This window comes from Strix uralensis, chromosome 20 (assembly GCF_047716275.1).
Source record: "Strix uralensis isolate ZFMK-TIS-50842 chromosome 20, bStrUra1, whole genome shotgun sequence".
Taxonomy (NCBI): Eukaryota; Metazoa; Chordata; class Aves; order Strigiformes; family Strigidae; genus Strix; species Strix uralensis.
Genome location: NC_133991.1, coordinates 7,429,355 through 7,442,205, shown reverse-complemented (window position 1 = coordinate 7,442,205; position 12,851 = coordinate 7,429,355). Strand labels below are relative to the sequence as shown.

Below are 12,851 nucleotides of genomic sequence, written 5' to 3'. Positions count from 1 at the left end.
TAGGGTACTCTTTCTTCCTCATCACCCAGCTATTAAAAGAAAACAAAATGCATTGAAATCGCAAACCTTAAAAAGAAATCCAAACCCAGGACATTAGATCATATTTTCCATCCGAGTAATACATCAATATCTTGAATTATTTAAATCTTAACGCAGGCAAACACATTAAAAAAATAATCACATTTAAAGCATTTATTTTGAAAAATAAAATACAAAAGATCATTGAATTTTAATTGTACATGTAATTTACCAACTTTTTTTAAATAAGATATTTAACGATTTCCACATGTGAATAAAACAACTGTTCCACCAAAAATCTTTTAGGACAAGCACAGACCACTCTTTTGAAAGCATCATACATTTAAAACCAAACTGCTACAGGGGAAAAAAAAAAAAATAATCTTTGAACATGGAGTTTTGTAATTACGACAGAATAGCAATTTTGGAGACAAGCACTGCTTTGCTTTTTTTAAAACCTTAAAAAAAATAGTTGTGCGAATGTAATACAGTTCTACATTAACAGTGTTTTTTTTTTAAACAGGTTTACATGCTCTCACAACAGCAAAATTTTGAACAAAAACAGTATGAAAGAAATGGGGAAGAAAATTCTGAAAAAAGCAGGCCATGAGCAGTACACCTCACTGATCTCAGTGGGACACTCCTTGTAAGATCACTTCCACTGAAAAGGCAGCAGTCTTTTTTTTCTAAAGAAAAAGAAAAATAAAGTTATGTTTGAGTCTTCAATGCAATATTCTGTCCTCATCCTTGACAACACTTCCTAGTTACAAATAATGCATAATTAAAAGTAATCTCTGTTTATCTCAGTAGGTGAAAAGTCACTGTCAAGACTAACCACAGCCACTAAAAACTTTCCTGTAAGGAACGTGGCTGCCTTTTCCATCCTTTATCATTAGAGTTACTTCTTGGAGCACATTTACATGTGAAAAAAAAAAAATATATATACATATATATATATATCTGAATTTACACCTACATTCAAAATACTTGTGGAAGTGGGCTGCATTTACATGCTGAAAGTGTCTCTTTTGTTACAATGTACCAGTGGTAGTTACTGCTGGGAAGTCAACAATTTGGTTTCTCAAACTCAACATCAGGCTTTACACTGAAAAATGTATTTAAAGATACAATATTTCCAAGAGGTAAGTGGCAAAATGAAGTAGATGTTTTAGCCATTTTAACAATGACTACATGAAAAGACTATTGTCTCTCTATCAATTTCAGAATTAAGGTCTGCAATTAATCTTTGGAAAATTTTTTATATCCGTTATCTCTAATTGGTATGATGCTTTTGGCTATATTTAGGGCTACGTAGGTAGCCTCTATAGCACCTATAGCCACATAATAAATGCCTATGCTGGGTATATTTGTGTGGCATGTTGCTTTTGGCTATATTTAAACTGGATGCATTTTGCCTCCTTTTGTTGTCAAGCTAGAACATTTGATAACACAGCTGACAAGTAGAAATCCTGGATTAATATAGTAAATCTTGCACCATTCATTCATTAACTAGTCTGGAATTTACTGAGCTCCCTGCACAGTCTTACCATTGTTAATTCAACAACTTAAATGCAGTTTATTGAAAATACTGGCTATGGGACATATTAAAAGCAAATTACACAAATCAGCTCATCTTTAGCAGTTTCCTCTATCTAGAAAGGGCAACTGATTTCAAAATGAAAGACAATTAAGAACCATCTTTAAAGCTTCCCTATTTCATTAAAATGGAGACCTCTGTTGTGCAAGTGTGCCAGAGTACCGAAAGACACAGACTCTAAAATGAATAAAAATCTCTGCTAAAGAATGCCTGGACAAGCAGTGGTGTAGTTTTATGTACTCCTTTCAATTTCAGGCTCTAAAATAGTGCTGACAATCCAATAGCATAGCAAATACTGCAAATTGTGATGAGCCATCTAGAACTGCACTGTGACTCTTAAAGCACCTGAACTATGCTTTTGTAGCTCTCACCACTAGGACTTACCTCAATGTGATTTTTACAGATTCTGAATCAAGATCCATATCTTCATATTTTTCTTACCCAGAATCTTACATGGAATTATGTAAGTTTAAAAAAAAAAAAAATCACCTTAACTAAATAAAGAAGAGCAAGTGAGCAGGACTGCATGCTCTTTTATTACCTTCTGTGCAAGAAATATCCATTGTATCTTCTATTCCATAGGTTCAGTCTGTCAAGTAAATAATTAAAATGAAATTAGCTATTTTACATTAGAGGAACAAACATCATTATCAGCACCAGTCTCCGTACCCAAAACCTCAATGTCTAGTTACATTCATTTTATCTTTAGTATAATACTAAAGGAGAACACCATCAATTTCAACTCCAGAGTCAGTTTTTATGTTTTAAGCATATTCTCTTACTATTTCACAAAGCTTATTTCTGCTTTTTAGATTATCTTTCTTTACTTTGGATAAATCTGCTCAGAGTTTGGTAAATACTGTAATCACACCAAGCCAACTGTATAAATCCACCTCCTGAAATTTAGCAGAGTCCCATTTTGAAATCTCCCTATCATATGGATTGAAAGAGGACATTTACTACCAACAGTGGACCAAGTTCGTTTGATGTATCACAAGCTATTTGGAAAATACAAACAGCCCAATTTAACTAACAGATACTGCAGGCAGATCAAGGATCATTTACTTTGCTAGCACACTTTCTATACACGGTGTGCTATGTTTTAAAGATAGCTCATCTCCCTGCATTTTCCAGAAATCCTTATCATCAATATTTTCTCTCCTGTTCTGACAGAGCCTATGCTTGCAGCCATGTATGCTGCAACTTTATCTGTAGGGTTGTAGATAATCTTGAAATAACCACAATAATTGCATTTGAAAGCATTAGAAATAACTACAGCACACCTTCTCACCACAATTTGCTGACAATAACTTTTAAGCAGCACACATTTAAATAGTTGTCTTGCCGTTAAGCTGCATAGACATTTTGGCCAGCAGTTGAGAGTGAACAACGCTGTGAGCAACAGCACATTTAGCTGCGTGGTGCCAAGTTCTTAATGGTTTTCTATTAGCTGAGCACAACTTGCAAAGCATGAGCACTAACTGTTCAAAGGGTGAGAGCAGGCAAACATCCAGTAAAAGAGCAAAGCCCACATTAGAGATCACACAAAGATTTATCAGAAAGATTTGGTGTCCACAACAAAAAGTTATATTCTGAAAACATGAAACAGACACTACAGCTATTCGACTTTACTGATCCATGTTCATTTTATCTTGCCACGAGACTTCCTTTCTACTGTCTTCTTTGGCTGGAACAAAAGAAACCAATTTTCTTTTTTAATCAATTAGTTTTCGTTTGAATGAACGGAGTAAGTCAAAATGCTTTGTTTGCAGGTGGTACATTCTCCTGTGTATTCTTCAATCTCTACATCTAACAGAAGTTATAATCAAAGTGTCTTTTCCTAATACTGGGGATCCAAAGTCAAAAAAAACTTGTGCCATTATGTTTGGTTGTTTGTTTTTTTTTTTTTTTTTTCCTTTAAAACTAATGACACTGCAAATTATTTTACTTTTTATAGGCTACTTACATTCTAAATAAATTTCTGTACTGTGTGTATCATTAAGGATGGGAAATCAAGTAGAAATATAAAGTAATGCAAGCAGACATACACAATTCTGGAGGCAAAGTGCCCCTAAAAATGCTTTCTCTCCCAATTCTGCAACACTATACTCCTGTACATGCAGGAGGAATTGGAAAAAAAAACCCCACCAAGTATTTTTCTACTTAGGCTTTACTTGAACACACCCTGAGACAGTAACAGTGATGAGACACTTCCTGTTTTTTCTATCAAAGCACAGTGTAGAGAGCACTTCAGATGGCATTTAGACATTTACTATCAATTATACAGCCTACAAAAATGGATTTTTTTATAAGCCTAGTTTAGCAGCTCTTACCCAAGAAAACAAAACCAATGGCTACATGTTCTACTTGTTTCATATAAAATATTTCATTTAAGCAATAAGAGTATTTTTGTTATTTCTGTGATAAAGGTGAATTAAATTATTTGCTCCTTGTCTAGATTGTCTGCTCTGATTTTTCATGGCTAGATTAGCAGAGTTTAAATCTGCAAGGTTATGGGAGGGAGAATTCATTTCACTACACATTGGAGAGGAAAAAAAAAAAGTGAAAAAACATGCACACAGAGAATCCCTTCAAGCTATTGAAAAGGAGCACTCCAGCAGGCAGCTCCATGGAACATGTCCATCTTGTCTGCTCTGTTACCTTCAGGAGACACAGAAGAGCTGCCCAGCAGCAAGGATGCCATCTTCCAAACTGAACTCCTATGTCCATAAACGGGCTGGTGGTTACAGCCCCAAACCTTTCCATCACATCTACGTGAGGAAAGGCCATGAGGTGGGTAGCATGTCTCCTGCACATTCACATAGCTGGGGGGGAAGGCATCAACAGCTCCTGCAGTTTAAGAGAGCTCCATGATAAGGATTTTGCTTTTTCAACCACTATTGCAAAGGTTAGGTCCCTTAGGTAGCTGAGGACAATTAAAGGCACTTGAAGGGTACCAGATTATGAATTCTCAGTAAAATATGAAGTTCAATAGCTCACTTGATTATTAAATCAACACATCATCACTACCCATGGCTGAAGTGGTTTTGTTTGTCTGATACAGTAGTATTTCTTTTTCAAAATCTCTCATTACTTATCTCTGCTCTCCATACTATAGTTGCTTTAAACCTTTCCATGCAAGGCAACAAAAGATTAAGCTTCTCTACAAATAACAAACTTTGCAGTTTGGTCTACACAAAAGAGCGTCAAACTTTCCTTGAGTTTCAAAGCAACATTCAGTCAGCTCAGGTTTACAAGCACCATACTATTAACACTGGAGTTACACACACACTCAGAAGAGGCTTGGGACTGCTGAGTGCAAGAGCACTGGAGATTAAATTTCATGGACAAGCTATTCTCTTATAATCTCTAGTCACCTGTTCTCTTATGATCAAACAGAAAATCAAATTTGTGAAGTGGTTTTTAAAGACTTGTTGCATACTAACTTGCTGCTACAACAGCAAAAAGGAAATTAATCCAATACTGTACCTGTGGCACTTCTTTAAGAAAGTCAGGAAGCTGAAATTCACCTTTATAGACCTGGAAAAACAAAAAACAATATACTACTCAAAGCTAGCATTCACTACTGTGTGAAATGCTAAAGAGCTTGTTAAGGGGGGGGGGGGGGGGGGAAAGAGGGATTCTTCTGGGTTACTAGCATCCAATAATGCTAAAACAGATCTACCTAAACTGAACACAATCTATTTGTAAAAGCAAGTTTTATTCATGAAGCTTGGTCGTCCAAAGCAGTTCTACAGCTGTACGCTCAGTCCCAGGCTTGCTCTGTACTCAACACTGACCTTGTTTGCATGAAAATGGCAAAACTACGTGATTCATATTTCAAGTTTGCTCAAATTATTAAATCCTGTGTAATCCATTCATTACACTTTTAGAAAACTATTTTTTAACAGGATGATTACACTAGGAGTGAGTTGCTACAATACATACTTTTTTAAAGTTTACATATATCAGATCTGTTGCTTCACATTTTAGTACCTTCAACAACTTAAGTTCCCTTTGAGCTTAAATACAATTCACAATTGAAAGATTCTCTGTTCGAAAGAGCTACCTGTCACGATCTCATGGACTGTGTCAGAACAGATATACCAGCCAGGCAACAAACAACATTCAGTTCTCAAACATTTATATTTTACAGTTAAGAAGCTCAACAAATGTCATGTAACACACCATTTTCTGATGTGTCACAGCATTCATTATGTGCAAAATATGTATCATTCACACAAACGTAAGTATCACACTTGGACACCCAATCCCATCTTACTATGCTGTCAAAGGAAAGTTCTGTTAGTTTTGATAGAATACATGGAGACAATGCGACTACAGCCGAAGTCTGAAAATGCCAACAACTTAAGTTTCAATGCTATTAAAATGGCCAACACTCAAGGAGTGTCAGCATGTCCTTCTACGCTATTTTACACATATCTGTCCCCTTATTCTACATATCTACCTGGTGTAATTTTCAGGTAACAGAAAGTTTATACATTTGCTTTAATCCTTAAAGATACACAGATACAGATATATTACTAGCAATTTTCCCCAAGTACTCTGTGTCAGACCTCAGCAAACATACTGTGTGAGATCAGACACCTAACTCCTTCCCCCACAGGCCGTAACCACATGTCTAAAATCCCCAGTTCCTGGAGGGCGAACACAGACTTGGATAAAGCTTAAGTTTGCCTTTATTATTTTCATAACATTTAGTCATTAATTTGCTTTTCATCTACAGAAATGAAAAAAAACTAAAAATCAGTGGGATAATCCTTTCCTATTCAGAGTAGATTATCATTATAGGTCCCTTCCAACTGGAATAGTCTATTCTATACTAATAGACATATAGATTTAATAGCTTCATATACAAGTACAGAAGATCTCCACTTACTAGTAGGGCTGTCACAGTCAGTAGCTCTTACGATTATGAATTTCTACAACTGTAGCCTCATTACCAGCTTGACTTCATGAGAGTTTGTCCTTACCACAATTTCCAATCTTTTAGAGCATAATATTAATTCTGAAACAACGCTGTTTGGAGAAAGAGCAAGCAATAAATATCCTCAAACATACCAAGAGCCACACCAAACAAGTGTTTCCACTATCTGACTAGTTAGGAAATAAATTGGCAACGTATTGTCTTCTCTCTAGAGGATACTTCTTAAAAGCTGTTTGCTTCTGAGATTAAGCTGGAATACATTCCAAAGGGGGAAAAAGGTATTCTGTATTAGTTTGTTGGGGTTTTTTTTTTCAGAAGTATACTGGAAGAGTTTTACCATCCTTTATACTGAACCAAAAAGACCAAACACCCTGATGTCATGAGTTCTTTGTAGTCTTGTGTAGCTGTAATCATACAAAAATCAAAAGCCACAAACCTATTTAGAAGAATTCTATAAAGCCATAAAATGGAAATGGGGCTAGTCTAAAGCCTCACTCAAGAGTTGTATTCCCTGGTTTGCAAATTGCATCAGAGGAAGAAGATTCAGGAAGTCAAGGGATGCTTATTAACAATATCCATTTTCTCTGCTTTCCTATGAATAGATGACCAGAGTTATAAAGACATACTCATTTTGTCAATATGCTGCAGTGGCCTGGACTGCAGCTGAGTCAGCTCAGAATTTCCTGTCCGTAAGACGCCTCAGCCCACAACAGGCCTGCAGCATTACACCATATGACTCATATGGAACGGACTTAGGAGCTGGCAGTTCTTATCACTCTTTATTGCTAGGCTAAACATATCCAAAGAACAAGGCTTCACTAAGTCCCAACATGAGAGTAGGAATTACTATACACATACATTGCGGAACTCTGTTCCTTCCGATATTCCATGGTTTAGATAAAATAGAAAGGCCGATTCAAAATGACAGGCACAGCTCTCATTTATATTCAGCCAGGGGGTACTGTCATTCCCATGGAAACCTTAATGAAAGCCACACTGGTCAAAAATTCAGCGTGTGGCTTACTGGAGCCTAGATATACTATAAATATTTATAAATGAAGGAGAATATTTCATTTTTTCAGCTTGTAACCAAGCCATTAAAATGCAGGCTGTGTTCTAGAGAGCAGAAATGGAAGTTACAAATCAACAATATTATCACATCAAAAAATGCTACAGAACAACACAGGAACAAGAAAAAACAGTATCTTTTACTAGACTAGTGCTGATGTTGGAAGAAACAAACTTCTTCACCTTTTCTGGCAAACCACTACAGTCATTATCTGGGAATTCTTAAAACCAGTTAATACTGATGATGACAATGGTATATTGTGACTGATCACCACAGTGATCAAAACCATGTCTGTCTCTGGAAGCCTCCTTCTTTCCTTCTCCTGAAATTATGACTTGGTCTAATTTTTATATTTTGTATCTACATATATATGTCTGCTCTAAAAACTTTATCATTGTAATGCCCTTTATAGGAACAGCATTTACTCCTAATAAGCATCCAACAGTGGATAGTCAAGGCTACTCATCCATCAGCAATATTAAGAAAAATAATGACACTAATGTCATAGCCTGGAAAGATAAGAAAATGTTTCAGGGGCATTTGATATTATATTCACATGAAATATCATGATTTACACACTACAATTTACACAGGCAAATCTAACCAATGACAGGCCCAAGAAGAGTAGGTTTAACAGACAAGCATGCCTAATTTTGGTTCAGAACTGACATTATCTAGAATGCTGGTTTTGTCAAGAGTGAGACTGCACAGAAACTGGTTTAAAGTAGTTCCAGAACCAGTAAGTGGTCCCTTTTGAGTCAAAACCCAGGGATCAATGGCAATCCAGAAACCCTAAAAACAATTACTCCATCTGCAGCCAAAGAAATTAAGAAGTTTCAGATTCAAAATCCATTTCTGACCAATTTCTAAGTCTAAAACACATTATTCAGAGTGGCAGCAGAGGCGCAGAAGCAGGACATTGGAATGATTTCCAGTCTAAGCAAGAATTCAGTAAAATTGAGCAGAAATGGTGTTTATAATTTCTAAGGGAATTATTTTGCAAGTCCAACTGGATTTCCAAAGGAGGGAGGAAGAGAAATCTGGAGTCTATGTCAGTTTTCTGTTCAGTGTTGGCAGTATTCAAGCTGTTCTATTAAAAAAAAAAAACCAACACATTTTTATAGCCAGCCTAAATGCGTATTATTCTCAAAAAGAGATCAGAAAACAAGTTTCGCATCCAGTTGTCTGAGAAAACCCTTATAAATACACAAGAGAAACTTAAGAACAGAAGTGTAACCTATAATTCATCTTTATAGAAGATTAAAGCACTCCTTTCACCCATTTTCAAGTCTGGTTTAGGAAGAGTCACATTATATTTGGTCAGTTCCAGTACACAGATATAATGGGTCTTTTTGCCTAAAAGTTAGCCTGCGACTAAGTGTACTTGGGCTTGGTAGATTTTCAAAACATCAAAGTTGCAGAGTACAAGGCTTTCGATGTTTAATTGTCAAAAAAAAAAAGTAACACTGGCAAAACCAGAACAGAGCCCCTTTCTAGAAACAATCCTTTAGTGCACAGTACATGGAGGCACCCTCATCTTGCCCTTTTAGACTTCCCTTAACTTTTAAGGCAGCTTACAAGGCTTACACAATTCTTCACCTCTTTGTTGGAACTGTCAAGAAAGGGGACATCTGAGATGTAAATATTTACCCAGTAGGAACAACACAGAGAGCAAGATTTTAGACAGGCATATGAATGTCTGCCAAAAGGCAGCTTGCAACCATGCCTAATTTTGTATTTTGTTTGTTAATAGCTCTGTACACCTTACTAATCATATATATGCATAATTGGTTTGAAAAAAAAGAAAAGAGGGTATCAGCACCTCTGGAGAAACAGATGCAGTTGGGAATCCACATACTGAAAGAAACACCCACTAAAGAGGGCAATTAAACATTTAAAGGACACTGAGAAAGTCTGTGCTGTTGGTGATCACAATACAGATGAAATAAAAACTCCTATTTTTGTTTTAAATATCTGAAAAATGGCCACAAAGCCAGATGCCTTTATGCTTAAGTTAGCCAGCGTAAATAGAGACGTACAGCCTTGAGCTGCCTGTCATTACACTATACCTCCACAATTACACATCTTTGACAGGTCAAATAATTATTCTCATGCATTAGTATATAAATATACTTTGCACCCTTTATCATAGATTGTTTCTGCCTTTGTATTTGAGGTTTTAAAAGTCTTGAAATCATGATTGTCATGGATGTCTTGACTCTTAACAGCAGGAGACATTTCCTCACAATTTAAAACAGGCGTGGAACAGGAGTTAATAGAACTGTTTTTTCCTCTAGATGTTACTGCAAAAAATACCATCAACAGAACATAAAACAGAGACAGATAACAGCTTTCAGATGTGATTAGAAGAAGCCACACGTATTTAAACAGTCATGATGAAAACCATAGCTTTTTCTATAGAGTTCTGTACACTTCCATCTCTTGATCTCTCCAGGGCAAGGAATAGAACTTCATGAAGAAGTTAAAAGAAATGACTGGAATATGTATTCCAAGCATACAAATTCATTTAGCGGGAAGTACGTGCCAAAGAAAATCTGATGTAATATGTTACAGATGTGAGAGGAACCCACTTAGCCAATCATAACATAACAATAAGCCAGTTTCTACTGGGCATAAGTCAGAGTCCTGCACTTAGAGCTGTCCTCCACTCGCGGTATAGTCTGTTAAACTGCTGACGGAGTTTCAGGCAAACTCGCAGTATTGGTATGTCCATATCAGATACTCCTGTAACAAGGAGTGATTCTACTTCTGTAATTCATCATAGAGTGACTGGACTACCAGTTCAGACAGCTTAATTATTTACATTTTCTGCATCATTTGCAGACTAAAACTCCTTTCGGTTACAGGATGTTATTTTCCTTTATGTTTAGGATCTAGAATTTGTTAAAACTCTTGGCAGGGCAAAATAGTTATGTATCTGTAAGGAAGGGACCACTGCAACCATTATAATAAAATTAACAGACCAGCAACAGACTTACAAGAAAAACACAAGATAGCACAATTCTGCAGTCACTGAATAACTAAAGGTTGCCTCTTGAGGAGGTCACATGCAGAGACCTGCTGAATAACGCAACCCTACTCAGACCTTGTTCTCTCTGCTCTGTGTTCCTTAACCGACAAAATAAAGATAATATTATCAGGCCTAACATAAAACAGATAAGCAAAAAGTTAATGGCTTTGTTATTGAAAACATCAGAAAAGTCTGTTATACTTGTTGTGTAAGACTGGTACTCTACTAGTGCAGATACTGTCAGAGATGTCTCTCTTCGTAACGCCAATAGCACTTGAAGACCAACGTAAGAGGTGAAGTTAGCTTCACCTTGTTACTTCTTAAAACAAAACCAGAACTAAGGTAACAAAGTACTGGTTGCATCTTATCATTTTTGTGCTGTGCTACAGGAGCATGGAAAACCAACCCAACCATTTCAGTGTCCTAGGCAGGTAACATTAAAGTGAAAAATCCAAATTTAGCAGAGAACACTGTTTTCCTTGCATGACCTACAAGCACACAGAAATTCTAATTCAAGCACTGTACTTTAGCTGGTGAGAATCATCATTTTGTTTCCAGACTGAAGAAGAAAAATATTTAACCTGTACATATGCAAGTCACCGGCAGGGGGACAGAAAAGGAGAAAAGAGGGGGAAAAAAAAAAAAAAAACCAAACCAAAACCAAGAACAGGACTTAACTACTTAGAAAGCTTAGGGGAAGCGAATATTTTGCACCGCATTAGCCATTCCTTTCCATTTTTCTCCAGTATAAGCCCTTGTTTTAAGGCACCCTTACACTGTTGGTTCTTACCTTCGGGACTAACAGCAGCAGCTCTGAAATTGCTGAACAGTATTTTCACTGTTAAGTCTAATTTGGAGCCTTTTCCAAGAAGTGATAGAATTTGCTCAGTGCAGTTAGTGCAGTGTAGTATAAAAGCAGTTCTACAAGCAGCATTTAAGCATGTTTTAGAACACAGACATCGTGCAGTTTAAAGTTTGGAATCTTTTAAAGTTATCTTCTACAAAGGGGCAACACAGACTTTAGTGTTAAAATACTGACCTGTCTGCATTCAAAAGAGGCTTTCTAGCTCTGAGTGTGTTTTGCATCCTGACCAATTTTAATGTTTCACTCCACTTATCTTTATGATTCCTTATGTACAATATAAAAATGTTTTTAACCATATAAAACAAGAACTCTCCGTAACAAGAATCGATTTGTTTGTTTTTTAACATATCTGATAGCAATGAACTAGATGGCACAGTGTTGTTCCATCTTTAGGTGGAGCCAGAATCTCCCCTACCAGCAATTTCAGTGGTGTTGGGCTTCCACCCTGTTATTGCAACTTCCACAGTCAATTTAAGCCAGCATTATATAACCCCCACAAAACTGAAAAACTCCCCCCCTCAAAACCAACCCCCATCCCACAAAAAAAAAAAATCAGTTCTCCCCACTTACCATTGCTTTCTGTTTGCCAGACAAGGGCAACTTCCTTCACCTGAAGTGCCAGCTCACACCATTTTAAATGGACTAAGAAACTATGACAGTATAGGAGTAGCAAGTGTCAGATAATTCATCATTATTTCAAGTTAGTCACTCTAAGGGGTTACTACGCTAACACAAGACAGTTCGTCTTTAAAAGTCTAAACTTTATCTGTTTTCAATGAATAAAATTCAAGTTCTGTATTCAGTTTAAAGTTCTCAAGAGAACACAAATATAATAGAACAGTTTTCAAGCACAAAGTGACACAATAAACTGTTACATGCAAGATTTATATACTTATTATGTACCGAAGAGTCACTTTGGAAAGATTTTATTTGGACAGCTTCATCTCCAACAATATACCCAGTACAAAACTCTGTGAAAGACTATCCCAGGTGAAAAAATTTAAAAAGAGAGCAAGTAGTGCTACAATAATTTACAATTCACCAGCTAAGGGTATGCAATAACACACTTAACTTGCCAAGTGCCAGCTCCTAAAGGCTAGAAAAAAATTTTATTTTTTTTTTTTTTTAGTATAAATGCCCTCTTCTCCAAGCTGCAGCAGCAAAAAAATTAGCATAGGTTTATGGAAGAGAAGGGGAAACCCACAGGACAGCATATGCTATCCCTGATGGGCAAAACCAACACATCACAGTTCCCCCCCTCTCACCCCTTGCTGCGTGTCCTCCCCTCCCTTTCCCCAAACACCTTAAAGTATTTTGAAATAT

General features: G+C 36.5%; 1 protein-coding gene across 11 annotated transcripts in view; it reads right to left on the bottom strand.

Moving 5' to 3' along the window:
- Positions 1-177: 177 nt before the first annotated feature.
- The window catches only part of TPST1 (tyrosylprotein sulfotransferase 1), a 31,278-nt gene continuing 18,604 nt past the window's right edge, over positions 178-12,851 (bottom strand). For 7 of the 11 annotated variants that reach the window (XM_074890447.1, XM_074890445.1, XM_074890446.1 and 4 more), the window contains 4 exons: positions 5,105-5,155; positions 3,227-3,302; positions 2,157-2,204; positions 178-704 (listed from right to left, as the gene is read on the bottom strand). In XM_074890447.1, the coding sequence (XP_074746548.1) occupies positions 3,258-3,302; positions 5,105-5,155 (96 nt within the window). In that variant the 3' untranslated portion in view covers positions 178-704; positions 2,157-2,204; positions 3,227-3,257. The remainder of the gene's footprint in view (positions 705-2,156; positions 2,205-3,226; positions 3,303-5,104; positions 5,156-12,851) is intronic. The other 4 variants (XM_074890452.1, XM_074890453.1, XM_074890454.1 and 1 more) reach the window with 4 other exon arrangements.